Source organism: Sesamum indicum, linkage group LG8, assembly GCF_026168435.1.
Source record: "Sesamum indicum cultivar Baizhima isolate 11 linkage group LG8, ASM2616843v1, whole genome shotgun sequence".
In the NCBI taxonomy this organism is placed as follows: domain Eukaryota; kingdom Viridiplantae; phylum Streptophyta; class Magnoliopsida; order Lamiales; family Pedaliaceae; genus Sesamum; species Sesamum indicum.
In genome coordinates, this window is record NC_142664.1 from 847,134 (window position 1) to 861,610 (window position 14,477).

At 32.9% G+C, this 14,477-nt stretch overlaps 3 protein-coding genes across 5 annotated transcripts; 1 reads left to right on the top strand and 2 right to left on the bottom strand.

The window, feature by feature from the left end:
- The first annotated feature begins 117 nt into the window (after positions 1-117).
- Positions 118-2,720, top strand: LOC105167346 (ras-related protein RABA1d). Its single transcript, XM_011087020.3, has 2 exons — positions 118-626; positions 2,063-2,720. Exons 1-2 carry the CDS (start codon positions 406-408, stop codon positions 2,496-2,498), a joined length of 657 nt encoding a protein of 218 aa, XP_011085322.1. The 5' UTR covers positions 118-405; the 3' UTR covers positions 2,499-2,720.
- A 2,625-nt stretch (positions 2,721-5,345) lies between these two features.
- LOC105167552 (putative WRKY transcription factor 65) lies at positions 5,346-6,811 on the bottom strand. Of its 3 annotated transcripts, none has more exons than XM_088883196.1 (3): positions 6,506-6,811; positions 6,160-6,315; positions 5,346-6,030 (listed from the first exon to the last, which is right to left on the bottom strand). In XM_088883196.1, exons 1-3 carry the CDS (start codon positions 6,655-6,657, stop codon positions 5,445-5,447), a joined length of 894 nt encoding a protein of 297 aa, XP_088739322.1. In that variant the 5' UTR covers positions 6,658-6,811; the 3' UTR covers positions 5,346-5,444. The 3 variants fall into 3 exon arrangements, with proteins under 3 accessions (XP_088739322.1, XP_088739321.1, XP_011085627.3); XM_088883195.1 differs by having other exon boundaries at positions 5,346-6,042; positions 6,160-6,312; positions 6,506-6,809; XM_011087325.3 differs by having other exon boundaries at positions 5,346-6,042; positions 6,506-6,808.
- Positions 6,812-10,089: 3,278 nt separating this feature from the next.
- On the bottom strand, positions 10,090-10,960 carry LOC105167348 (uncharacterized). The gene is made up of 2 exons (XM_011087023.3): positions 10,768-10,960; positions 10,090-10,640 (listed from the first exon to the last, which is right to left on the bottom strand). Exons 1-2 carry the CDS (start codon positions 10,843-10,845, stop codon positions 10,260-10,262), a joined length of 459 nt encoding a protein of 152 aa, XP_011085325.1. The 5' UTR covers positions 10,846-10,960; the 3' UTR covers positions 10,090-10,259.
- Positions 10,961-14,477: the final 3,517 nt, after the last annotated feature.

Genomic DNA, 14,477 nt, shown 5'->3' on the forward strand with positions numbered 1-14,477 from the left:
TGCCATTTGGGCTTACATAACAGCCCAACTAATGAACTTAACAGCTCCATTTTCAGTTTCTCCGTTCCCGGCTGTCAAGTTTAAAACCAGACCACCATTTCCTCTTCTCCTGGCTCGTTGTCCTCGCAAATCCGTCTGGCAAGCAGTAGTCACTTTCCACCCACTCAACCGAAAGGGTCAAAAAAGAAAACAATTTCACATACACCCACAGCGGTAAAAGGAGAACGCCAAACATCTTTACAAGTTTCCTTACTGTTTAAACATCCCCATTACGCTTCTCCAAGTCCCACTACCTTTTTCTTTATTTTATTATTTTAAGTGGGTTCATTAACTGGATCCTCCTTGTCTCTGAGATCAAACCAGTAGATTCTCAGTAGCAGTGTTAAAGATTTTTAGGGAAGAGTGATGGCGGGGTACAGACCAGAAGATGATTATGATTACCTCTTCAAGTTGGTATTGATAGGGGACTCAGGGGTGGGCAAGTCTAACTTGCTTTCAAGATTCACCCGGAATGAGTTCAGCCTTGAATCCAAGTCCACAATTGGAGTTGAGTTTGCCACCCGAAGCTTGCCCGTTGATGGTAAAGTCATCAAGGCTCAGATTTGGGACACTGCTGGCCAAGAAAGGTCATTTCTTGTCATCAATCTTTTTCTTGATCTGGGTTCTGGATTTTATGGTTGTTTATGTTCTGTTGTTACTTAGTCTGTTTCAAAGAGTTGCATTTTTTTAGTGTGAGATCTTTGTTCAAGAATTGTCAAGTCCTATTGTCATTTGTCCAGTGTAAGTTGTGAAGTTTCTATCTTGATAGGAATTTGATGTGGTGTGGTGGTTCTGGAGAAATGATCTGTTTCTTTATGAGTTGTAGAGGATTGAGGTTTCTTAGGAGAGATCTGAAGAGTATGTGATGTAACAATGAGGTTTTCAGCTTTGATCTAAATATGCTTGCTCTGTTTCATAGTAGATCGGATCAACTGTTTAAAGTTTGTAGAGGGAATGCAATTGTGACATTGCCTTATTGTGATGTGTTTCGGAGGCAGATTAAGAATACTGAATTTGTCTTGTGGGCTGATTAACCACCCCCCTAGTCTTGCCTCCATATCGGTCAAGACATCTCTTATGGTCATTGAGTCCGTTTTGCAATTTACTCTTTGTGACTTGAGTTGCCTAATTGAACTCATTCTTATGAAATCATTGAAAATGATGCAATCAGCATTGCCATCTTGAGTTTTGATACTGGCAGAATTTTGATAATTTATCAGTGATGCATTATAAGGGAATGCTGAAATTGCGGGGACAATGGTGTGTGATTTTCATATGATTTTGTAAACACTGGATCTTTTCTCGAGACAAATTTTTCTTGAGCTGGTTTGGTGTTTCCATGAGACCAAGCGGTCTTTTGTGAAGTTGTTCTCTGAGATGTTGCTGTGGTGATACAAGATCTAATGTTGATGATAGGATAGAAGGTGGCGCAATTGATGTACAAATGTTCCAGGTTTCCATTTTTTAGGATGATTGCATGGTTGTTGCAAGAAAAAATGATCACATGTGGAATTCTCCAAATTTATTCTTCTGTTTCAGGTAGTCATCAATGTGAACAGAATTGTTGTTGTGATTAGTCAAGCCTTGTCTCATCTCAGACTTGTTTACTATGGAAAATAAAGAAATGGAGGAAGCAGAACCAAAGAAGAACTATGACATGCTTGATTTCTGCATTATCTTTTAGAAAGAAAACATGGTTTTTGATTGTCACTACATCTTGTACATGTCACACATCATAAATTGGTGCTGAAATCAGAACAGAGAGATGAAGGTGATGGGTGAAAGTAACTGGACCGTGATAATTACCACACCGGCGTAAAGCACACAGTTTTACTTATGCTGTTTGACATGGATTCATTTGCTATAAAGTTTATTGTATGGTCAAATTTGTCATAATTAAGTAAATTCCATGGAATCTGAATCCGTATTTACCAGTGTTCTCTTCATGTTATTTTTCCTTTATAAGTATACATTTTGCCTTATAACTGAAATCTTACATTTATGTTATCATCTTGTTCTCTAGGTACCGTGCCATAACCAGTGCCTACTACCGTGGTGCTGTTGGTGCCTTACTAGTTTACGATGTCACTAGGCATTCCACATTTGAAAACGTTGAGAGATGGTTGCGTGAGTTGAGGGATCACACCGATCCCAGCATTGTCGTCATGCTCATTGGCAACAAGTCTGACCTTCGGCATCTGGTGGCTGTCTCAACCGAGGATGGGAAATCGTTTGCTGAGAGGGAATCCCTCTACTTCATGGAAACTTCGGCTCTTGAATCTATTAATGTGGACAGTGCATTCTCAGAGGTTCTCACTCAGATATATCGTAACGTGAGCAAAAAGAGCATGGAGACGGGTGAAGATGGTGGCGCATCAAATGTCCCAACTAAGGGCGAGAAAATCGATGTTGGTAAAGATGTATCAGCCATGAATAGAGTCGGGTGCTGCTCGTCATAGGTTCTTGAATCATTCATATGACGCCGGGGAGTTGTTTGCGTTCGCTGCGTCTATTCGATCATTGTGTGGTGTAAAATTTTGCCTCTGGAGATACTGGAAGGCATAGACAACTCTATTTCTGACATTCTTTTACTTGTATTGTTTTCATCTTACTCGAAATAGTTTGTAGATGCAATACAAATTCACAAAGTTCTGAATCAGACACCACATTCGCTTGTTGCATCTCTCTCTCTCTCTCGCCCCCCCCCCCCCCCCTTCCCCACATGCAGGATAGTTATTTCTGTATTAGGGTTGCAAAGGCATTAACTCTGCAATACTGTCTCTGTATCAACTCCATAATAATTAAAAAAAATAGAAAATATCAAAAAATAATCATTTTGGGAAGATAATCAATGAAAAACACAAATATTCAGAGTTGATGACTACAAGGAAAACAGATATAATTATGTCTAAGATGTCCAATGGTATTTACTAATTTATTGAAGATGTTAATTCTTTTAAAATATATAATAATAATTTGGTGTTGTTATCCGGTAATTCTTGGTACAATTGAGCTTTGCAAAGATATTAAGGGTTAATTACATGCGATCTCCTTTAAAACTGCGAAATTATAATTTTTTCAAAAAAAATTTAAAATTATACTTACATCTCTTTATAAAATTCTCTTTTTAAAATATGATCCTTTTCCTTTAGGGTTTGGATGAAAGATGTTAATGTTAACAAAAGAAACTATATAAATTTTAATTTTACCATACATTTAACATTTCTATGTATATTTTTATACTTATAAAGGAATAAATGTAAATCTATATACGGAGTACGGTTGATGTCATTGTACTTTTTCCTTCTATAAGTAGAAAATTCTTATAAGGAGTGTTAAATGAGAGATAAAATTTTCATTCAAACCTAAGGACAGAATGTCAAGTATAAATAGAGAATTTTCAAAGGGAGTGTAAGTGTAATTTGAGAACTTTATTAGGACAAAAGTATAATTTCAAATATTTAGAGAATGTTTAAGTTAATTAACCCAAATATTAAAAATGGCAAATAAAAACCAAAATTGATTTTCTAGCAATAGTTGCGAGACGTGGTAAACGGTGTCAGAGTCAGGATCTTATTAATGCATACAACGAGATTTGAGTATGGGTATTTTGTGGAAGGCTGGCCAAAGGAGAATCCAGACTACACGAGGACATGCGTGAATTAAATATTGAATATTACAAATTCCCCATTCCACATTGAGAATTGAGAATTGAGGACTAATTTACAATTTATCTATATATATTATATAGAATTCAAAAAATTGCATGATAAGGAAGGTAGCTAATATACTTTGATTGTACATATACTCTCATATTTTTATGAAATTTAACATAATTAAAAACCATAATTATTGCATATATATATATGTATTATGAATAATAAAATTAATTTATATTATCATTATTATTAATCTTTATGTTCCTTTTTAGTGAGCTGTGGTCCAATTACAAGAGTGCAAGGCAGTTGGGAACACCCTCACCCTCATCAACGCATCCACTACCTACTGCACCTTTTATTAAATATCAATTGAATTTTAAGTACGACCAATGCGGCAATTTAAATTTTTCATCTTTTTGATACCGTCTCTACCCCCATTTATTTCTAATTTTAGCTTCCTTACAATCTCAAAAACTTGCACATTTGCTGTCCATTTCCAGTTCTTGGTTAATGTCTTTGTTTTATTATTTTAATTTTGGAAACACCATCTATGCCAAGGTGGGTAGTTTGTGTATGACATCTTTTAATGTATAAAATAAACAACTTAATTAAATTTAAATAAAAAGCACTTACTCGTTTATAATTTTTACCCAAAAAATATCACATTTTTTTAGTATTTGAGTGTTTATATTACCCTGCCATTATTAGAGTCTTGGGCCTATTCTTTGTGTCTGAAATTTTTATGTTCATTAATTTTTGTTTCTCAATCTATTCAGCTGATGCTGTATTTTTTTAGTAGTGTCAGCGTTTCATTAGGAATTAAATAAAAAATGGTGAAATTACATGACAAATATAATGTGCGACAAATTACAGAATGGAAAAAAATGTGTTCATATATATAGTAAGTCGGATTAAATTTTTTATTATAAATTATATTGCGTTATTTGTTAAATCCCAAAATTTGAAATAAAAAATTGAATGGCATGATATCTAATACAAATGTGAGAAGGTGCTATCCATGCCAACTGTTAATTTGCTCAAAAAGGTCAGCATTGTTGTTATATGTGAGTTTCCTCTGAGTTAAATTACCCACCATGATTCCATCCGGTCTCATTCACATTGTTCTATTTCTCATTTCTTTTTCTTTTCTTTTCTTTTCTTTTTATTTAATTAATTCTCCCTTTATGCTGCTGCCTTAATTTTCCCTTTTTTTTTTCTTTAACAATATATATTACTTTATATATAATGACTTTTTTTGTAGGTTACTTTTTATCCTTAACAAGACATAATTAAGGATTAAACTTAGATAATTAATGCAACGTAAGTAATAAATAAGTAATCTAATTCAGGGACTTGGGATCTAATTTCCCCAAGTTGTTATTAATTAATATTTTTGAAATAAGATAATTAAGAGTTATGGATTATATATATATATAGCCGTTAGAACCGGAGGGCCATAGTGATAATAATTGCAATGAGATTATGACATCAACCAACCAATTGAATGTACGCATCTTTTTCTCCCTAACCAACCACTACCCTTCAATTTTCAAAACACTGAGTAAAATTACATAAACATGCATGTGAAACTACTCATTTTTTAAACTATAGGTTATCTTGTTGAGAAAAGTACTCATTTCCTCTCTCTGATCAGAATTAATTAATATTTATATATATATAATTGATCATCATAATAATTAAGAGGTAGAAGACAAATTGTGGGAGCAGGCCGGCTGCCCCATGGTCTCAGCCGGTGGTGGCGAAGCTATGCCGCCGTTGCTCCACCTCTCTTTGCGCCATCCCACGGCGGAATACCATTGAACACTCCGGCAACTCACCAAGATCAGCGAAGAGAGACTCGTCTTCTTCTCTCCTCGTGAAAATCATAGCCATTTGATCATTGTCGTCTGTCGTAATTATTGTCTCCTCCTCTAAAATTGGACTCTCTAGCATGGTGCAGGATATTGTGGAGTACTCAAAATCTGTAAACCATCCAAATTCACCACCATTAATTAGAGGCGGCGGGGGCGCAGGCGCTTCCTCGTCAATATTGCTAGATTTATCTTCAAAAATCAGTTCATGATGAGTGGAAATGGGTTTTCTCTCTTCTTCTTCACCTTCATCATCTTCATCTTGTACTTCTGCCTCATCTTCTGAGACTGAAGTCGCGGTGGCCGTAGCGGCGGCTGCCACGCCCGCACGGTGGTTGTGATTCCTAGAAGGCGGCCAAGGGTGGTTGTGTTCACAAGAATATGTGACGAGTAACATGTTAGGGTCCAATCTACTCCTTTCCACTTGTTTTCTTGCAGGACACCCTTTGGAGCTACTGCACCTGTAATAACCTCTGCAAGATTATATATAGTAATTAATTAATTCACCCTATCAGTTAGCATCTTCCATATATCCAACAATCCCAACAATTGAGATGAGATGTAGAATTAGAATAACAATAATTATATACCTGGGATAGGGGGAACCTTTGATGGGCTTTTGGCCGTATTTTCTCCAGGCCCAGGAATCAGAAGGCGGAGCACTGATCTGATCACCTTTCATCCTTGATCTTCCGACGTCGTTGATCGGCACCGACACCACCCTCTTCTCTATAACTCGCCTACTACTGTGTAATAAAACAGCACCATTCATTTATTTACTTGTTTAATTAGTAGAGTAATAATTCCTTCAATTAACCAACCCGCCTAGTGCATGCAAATTGATTCATAAAACCCTCCAATAATCTATGCCATAAACTAGACAAAACCCACACCCACAGACACAGACACTACGTAGTAATACGAATACGTTCAAACCTTCTCTTGGAAGAGGAAGCAGACGCAATCTTGGTATGTTTGGAACATGGAGAAATATTATGTGTGTCGTCGTCTTCAGGCAAAGTAGCAGCTGAGTCTTCTAATACTTGGCTTATGACAAAATGGTTACTGTTTAATGTTCTCTTCTTCATGCCTATGTATGCCTTTAATTTGTACACTAATTACTCTGATCTCTCTGTGTTGTGTGAGAGAGAGAGAGAGAGAGGGGTTGATTCGAACAAGAGAAATGGAGGAAAGGATTGGGAGGGAGAGGAGCTTAATTAATTAGTATGGGTCCGAATACTGACAGATGTGTAATAGTAGAGTTTATAGAGGACGTGCAAGCAAATGTTGGAGTTGATTGTTTTTTTATTGTGAATGTGAAAGGGTCGCTAATGAATTAATTAATTATTCATTTCGTGCTGTAAATATTATACTCTAATTAATAATTAATTATGTGATTATATATATAGAATGAGGTCATTCCTCCTAGTTTTGTATTGACATTTCCATCCTATTTCTACCATCCCCTCCTTAACCTTATCAACACTTGATGAAGAGGCTTTTCTTAATTTTTTTTTCCTTTTTTTTTTTTTTGGTTTTATAATATATGTGGGGTTCATCAATATTTTATTGTCATTTGTCATTATACATAATAAAATTAGTTTGATCTCACACTTATTTATTCTTCCTTCAATCATTCTCACATTAATTGATCTAATTATTTTCTCCACAACTGCCCATTTTTTTTTTTTGAGTTACACAAAAATTTAGTAAGTAGTATTTAATTATTTATACTTTTAAATTTTTTATATACGTGCATCAAACGTGGCCCAACAGCTAATACTAATTAAGCAAGAGAGAGAAAGAGAGAGAGAGAGAGAGAGAGAGAGAGAGAGATAAATTGATATGAGAAATATTACCTATAACATGAAATACAATTAATAATTTATAATAAAAAAATTCAAATTAATTAATTAATATTGCATTTGGATGAAAGGATTTGCAATTATAAATTTCAAATTCTTTGAACGTATTTGTATAATCCTAAATTTAATACATGAATTCAAATTCTTTAATTTTAATTTTAAATTATATTTTTATTCAATATTAATGAATTTTAAGTAATTTTCGAATATATTAGGTGATTTAAAATATTTTTCCCAAATCCTACATCGAAATCCAAATCATTAATCGATCCAAATGCAGCGTAGAGTAGTTGGAACTTCACAAGCACGACCATAATTATTTGGAAAACTGATGAATCATGCATGATTAGATTAAATTAATGTACAATTACATCATGATCAGGCATAATTCATGTTGCACTCGATATATACTTACATCATGATCATGAGTTAATTACTAATTAATAATTATAAGCATGATGATAATCATATTTACTGGTGCAGCCAAACTCCAAATGTAGCAGCACATGCACTACACAAATCAAAATCGTTTTTGGGTTTGTCGTCGCGTTTCAGTAAATAACCATTTTTTATAATTACTTCTTACTTAAGATCCTTAATTAATTAAAATTAATGCAAATATATATTTCTTTTCATTTGCAGACAAAATAGAGCTTTCATATGAAACTAGTCTGAATTATAATTAAGGTTGAATTAGTGAAGTAGAGAGGATTAATTAACACCTAGTAAACTACCAACATTTTGTCTCATAATTGAATACTCTTTCAAATAAGCTAAAAATAATATAAATTTCAAATAATACTATAATCAAGTAATGGATAAACTGATGAAGTCGATGCGCAGCTCCGTGTTGTGAATGCCGACCCAACAAGAAATTAACAACGCAAAACGCGCAATTGGATTGTTTGGTGGAAAATTTTTGTTTGGATTAAATTTAGTTGAGTCAAATTAATTATAAAGTAAGTATATTATAAATCATGGATTAATTACATTTGTTATGTGATTGATCACTTTATTTAAATTGTACATAAATCACATAACAAATGTATTGTGGTTGACATAATTAATTTAGATTTAGCCAAATTACGTCCGAACTAAAATTTCTCTTGTTTGGCTACATACATCAAATGCAAGATATATATATATATATATATTTTCTTACGGAACGCAATTTATAACATCCTTCAATATATATATACATTTAAAAATTAAAAATTAATTTAGTACATAAATAATTTAATTATTGAATATGTACGTTGAAACGAGATAAATAAATAATAAATTGTTATAAAAATAAATATATATTTACATTCGTGGTACTAACAACTCACAATGTCTTAATTATGGGATGCGACATATTCTAGATAGCAAGAAAACGTGGTTTTAATATTGCTATTTCTTTCTTTTGTTGTTGCTGGTGGCGGGATTGACACGAAATTGGATATTATATTAGTCTTCTTCTGACTTTCGTTTTTATTTCTCTCATATTCAGACTGACACAATAAATATGTTATTGCGAGGTGCTCTTTTTAATATATTGTTGTCCCCGCCGTAATGATTTTCTTGTTCATATGGTCAAAAAGCATTTTCTATTGGCAAGTCCGAATTATTGAATTAATCAATAGAAATTTCCTGACAGCTTCGTTCCGATATTTACTCTTGAATTGATAAGCTAGTGTTTCTTTTTTAAATATATATATTTATGGAAATACTTAGATATCCTATTCGGTCAAAAATTATAAATGTAATAATCAGTCTAAAGAAAAAACTTTTTTCTTTGTATCAATGTTATTACATCAACTTTTGAAAAAAATAATAATGATATTATATTATAAGAACTTAAATTTACAATTTTCGAAAGAACTATTGAAGTCACTAGAAAAAAAAATTACTATTATCTACAATTTTAATGGTTATGAATTAAAAATTGCGATAAATAATTATTAACTATGGTTAGATAAAATCAATGCAAATTAATTTTAAATGACCATGAATAATATTTTTTGCCATTACTTTTAACCATAACGAATGCTTTAGCCACATTCGCAGAAACAACGGTTACCTAATAATTACCAATGACTAATCATTATAACTATTTATATTTAACTATGACAATTAGCCATTGTCAAATGTCATATTTCTTATGACGAGTATTGCTAATTAAGAAAAGGTTGCATTTGAGGAGCATTTTGGTATTTGTACAAAGAATGTGGTAGTCATATTAAAGATTTTTTTACAAAATTAAGGTCTACTGAGATGATAAATAAAATAAAGTATTGAACCATGTCTTAATTATGAGTTGATGTTGTGGTTTTTAGGTGAATTCTAGCCGTATAATTTATGTTTTAGGTTAATGCATCCTGATAATGTGGAGCTAAAAGATTCATGTATGAATGGTGAAATTACTTGTTTTTTCATTGCATTACATGTTCTTGTGTAAAATTTTCAAGATACATGTGTATTGTAACTTATTTAATTTAATGGGTATAATTTTTAATTTTTGTTATCTTGTATTTGATGATTTGATCTGATCATACAAATTTTGAATTAATTTTTGGTCTGGTCATTCTAAAGATAGTGCCCGCCGGCCCACTTAATTCAGAGAATCTACTAGCCCAGGAAGAGGAAGAGGAAGAGGAAGAGGAAGAGGGGAGGTTCACACTTTCTCACATGTTTCCACTTCAAAACTGAAAGTGAGCTTTCACAAGCTTCTATGTGACAGTGGGATGATGATGAGACACAGACACAATAGTAACTACCAGGTACATGCATAGTGTTGATTAATTAATAAAGGCGGGGGTGGGGGTGGGGGTGGGGGTAGCTAGCTAATAATTTTGATTTTGGGTTTGGAGGAGGTTGAGAATAGCTTGATTCAAGATTGGTGCAGTAGCAGCAGGAGGAGGTTGGACAATGGCTTCCATCCCAAAGAAATGGTTGGAGGTAACCCTGGCTTCCACTACATTCACATTCATTCTCTCAAACGCCTCCAGCATCGACACCAGCACCTCTTCACCTTTACCCTTCCACCCAACTCGTACCATCAACAATCCCCTCTTTCCATCCATATCATTACCAACCTCCTCCACTTTCACTTCTTCAATCTCATTCACCTGCAGGCATTCATACTCCCGTTTCATGGCTTCTACTTGGAGTTTCAACTTGTACATGTAAACAAAAGCGTCCCTGATAATCCACCTCTTTTTCACCTTCACATATTCATCAAACAAATTCATTAATTAATACACTATTGTTCAACTACTCATCTCTAATTAATAAAAACAAAACATATTTATTATCATTAACAGCAATATTATATGAATGAATGAATCTTACTGATTTGGATTTGGTTAGAGTTCTCAAAATGTGAAGCTTTCTGCGAAGTGCCATTCTCCTTTGCAATCTGGAACCCATCTCTCTCTCTCTCTCTCTCTCTAGTTTGAATGAGTATGGAGAGATTGTAGAATGCTTTTTTATAGCTGAGAGACTGAAAAAGGTGATGATGAGGAATGATGGGTGGTTTTGGTTTTGGTGTTGGGGTCACGGAATGTCAAGATATATGGACTCACTCACATCCCCAATTGTCCTCATTCTCAAACTATTCTTATCTGTAATAAATTTGGAAAGTAGTTTAATTATTACCACTAATCAATATCCAATGATTGCGACTCATCATGCACCTTTTATACCCCCCCCCCCCCCCGTTTCACAAATTAAGAGATAAATAATAAAAACCCAAATTTAATCCAGTTGGAATATTAAAATTTGAAAAACAATATTCATAGAAAATGTTGCCCAAATCTATATATAAATGAAGCACATAGGGGTGAGGAAGCTACAATGATTGAGAAAAAAGATGAGTTGCAGTTGAAGTTGCATCTGCATTTGCATTATTGGCATAGGATAAGGATAGTTTTGAAGTGATGAAATAAGAAATTGGGGTTAGTTTGAGGTGGGAATGTGGACATATATGGTAATTGAAGATAAGGGTTCCTCTGTACAGTTGAATAAAACAAGTGCCAATCTCACAACTGCATGCTAACACAAATACATACATACATACATACATATGATGGAGCTGAAAAGTAGCTGCATATATGCAGCAGTAGCGACCAAAAGCATCAATCACCAGAAGATGATGTAGTGTAGGCCTAGGCCTAGGCCTTTTCAGGCAACCTACCTACCTATCTCATTTCTGCATATTTATACGTATATATATGTAGCCTGTACTGTAGGCCCTCAATTTGGAGTTTACAAACACAAATATATCATTGCAATTTGTGTTTCACTTTTCTTATGTAGCACCCAATGATTTTACTCTTTTTTTTTGTATTTTATTTCCAGTGATCTAATTGTGTACATATATCACGAGCACCCACATTTCTGCTTTGTGTCCTCCAGAATATGGTGTGAATTCATTTTGTCTTTCCCCAGTACTGCCTCTGCTTGATCACATGACCTGTCAATTAATGCCCCCACCCACCTCCTCTCATATTATAAACTTTTGTATTTATTATCTCAAACAAATTTGATGTTTTTCATTCTCTCCCAAGACAAAGAAAATTCTAATTCAAGTTTGTATTTAGTTGGATTTAAACTGATTATATGACAAGTACAATACACTTATCATATGATTGATGTAAAGTTCACTAAAAATGTCCAATCATATATATCGATCTTGTTTTGAGATTAATTTGAATAAGACTTTCCCTAGAAAGAAAAATATAGGAAAGGGCAAAGACTGAAACAAGAAGTATGACAAGACCTCTCCCTTCATTTAATTTTAAACCAGTAATTCTTCATAGGCAGACATATGCATAAAAATGGGAGAAACAGATTGGAATTTAGCAGCAACAGAGCTCCTAGAATCGCTCTTGCAAGGTTTTGTTGTGTAGTAGAATGTGGTTTCTGAGGTGGGATTTGAAGTCACTTTCTGTCTACTCATTCTTTGATATTTCAATGTTGCAACATCATCTCCACCATCCTTATCTTTTGTCTATATCTTCTTGCCCCTCTCTCATTCTCTTTCATGCAGTGCGGTGCAGTACACTGATCTCTGTAACACATACATTGTCTCGAATTGTCATATTGAAGCTTTTATTTAGGCTTTTTGTTCGTCTACAATCTGCCTGCCTATTCACATGCCCCCATTTATCCATTTTTTCACATCTACTACTTTTTTTTTAAGTGTGTTACAAACGTTTTTTTATTTTCTTTTTATGTTTGTTTTAACTTCAAATATTTAATCAATATTTAAAAAATTACAAATATTTTCATAAAATTATCCGTCGTCTAATAAATATTCCTTATAATGAGTTGTCACGAAGAAGAATTTGTTATGCGGCCATTAATTTTAGAATATATTTGTAAATTTTTAAATAATGATATAATATATATAATTAAGACAAACATGAAGGGAGCCTTTTGTAATTTACGATTAAAAATATTAAATTATATTTAACAAAGTTAATATAATAAAAAATAGTAATAATAATAATTGATGCTCCCTCAAATACTTTTTCTCAATCCCAAGAATAAGGAAGTGGGTACCCACTGAACAGTCAAATAAGTCAGACCCTGCTCTGTTAGCCTATGAGCAAGGTAGTAAGCTCGTAATTTGACTTATCCGTACTAACATGGTAAGTCCAAAAAATAAGTCCAATCCAACAATATGAGTCAAAATACAATAGAGACAACACATCACAAAATTCACTGACACCTAAAGACACATTATACTAAAAGATTTTCGATTAAATCCAAGAGATCCAACTGAAATCAACTATTTAATCAGCAAGTAACAAATTCTTGAATTCTCGAATTGACTTGACAAGACCTTTTCAAATGGTTATAACTCTTTCAAAAAAAAAATTCAAATATTAAACTAATTATTTACTTAGCTAACAAATGCAATTATCCAATGACGTACCATCTGCCGTAACTACTCTTTGCAGTCATTTTAATAACTTATTCTATCATACTCCAACCTTCATTCTCTCTGTTTCTAACCTATTTTGTAGCTTACTTTTCGCACTCTCCAAAATTTTCATCACTACTTTACCATTTTTCTTTTATTTTTTGAGTAAGAACATTACTAACTTAAGTATTGAGTTGTTAATCTTTTTTTAATAGGTTAGTCCCCATTAATTTTATAATTTTCTTAAAATTTTTTCGATTTGTATGGTACGACTGAACTCTAGTCCGCATCAATAATGATATTAATTTCAGCATTAGTGGGAAGTTCTAGTTATTTTGGGGGGACATTTTTGTCTCAATATATAACTGCATCTATACTATTTCTTGAGTGTGAGGGTTTACAGAAATTAACTTGGTGTGGATTAAATAAATGTACAAAAATACCTTAAGTCATATATTTTCATAGACCTATAAATTTAAGTTTATTTAGAAGATAATGAGCACCAGCATGTAACTTCCATCGCGCTTTGTTTTTTCCTATAAGTACTTTGCATTGTTAAAAAATTAATTTATGATGTTATTCTAATAAATAAAAATATATTTTACTTAATATTTTCTTTTCATAAAAGTATTATTTGATTCAAACACTTGTCTATTGCTTTTATATATATATATATATATATGTATGGAGTGTGTAGGACCGCTAGTATTTTATGAAAGCTCAGGTTGACGAGGCCCAGTTCAAGGATTCGGGTCAGACATTAGGCCTCTCCACTAGTGGGCTGGGCCCATCGCTTTTGAGTTCGCGTGAGTTCAGAGCAGTTCTCGACATTAAACTGTATATTTTAACCGGTATATAATTTATTTTTCAATATTATTTAATCTATAACTATATCTATATTATTTATATAAAAAAATATTTCACATTCACAAACGATGGTTAATAATACTGTTTCATTAATTTTTTATAAAGTAAAAAATGCTCTTCAATTGATAAAATAACTAACTCATTTAACTTTCTAAATTTTAAATTAATCGATACATGGTTTTTTTCTTTATTTTTTTTTTGTTTTACTTTAAGATGTATTGTATTGATTTATATATTTTATTTTTATTTATAATATATTTTAAAA

Excerpts from the sequence above, each read along its gene's own strand:
- LOC105167346 (XM_011087020.3), top strand. The coding sequence starts at position 406 with ATGGCGGGGTACAGACCAGAAGATGATTATGATTACCTCTTCAAGTTG. Across the intron at positions 627-2,062 it reads GACACTGCTGGCCAAGAAAG|GTACCGTGCCATAACCAGTG; the intron begins GTCATTTCTTGT and ends CTTGTTCTCTAG.
- LOC105167552 (XM_011087325.3), bottom strand. The coding sequence starts at position 6,657 with ATGAAGAAGAGAACATTAAACAGTAACCATTTTGTCATAAGCCAAGTA. Across the intron at positions 6,316-6,505 it reads GCTTCCTCTTCCAAGAGAAG|TAGTAGGCGAGTTATAGAGA; the intron begins GTTTGAACGTAT and ends TTTATTACACAG. Across the intron at positions 6,043-6,159 it reads AAAGGTTCCCCCTATCCCAG|AGGTTATTACAGGTGCAGTA; the intron begins GTATATAATTAT and ends ATAATCTTGCAG.
- LOC105167348 (XM_011087023.3), bottom strand. The coding sequence starts at position 10,845 with ATGGGTTCCAGATTGCAAAGGAGAATGGCACTTCGCAGAAAGCTTCAC. Across the intron at positions 10,641-10,767 it reads CTCTAACCAAATCCAAATCA|GTGAAAAAGAGGTGGATTAT; the intron begins GTAAGATTCATT and ends GAATATGTGAAG.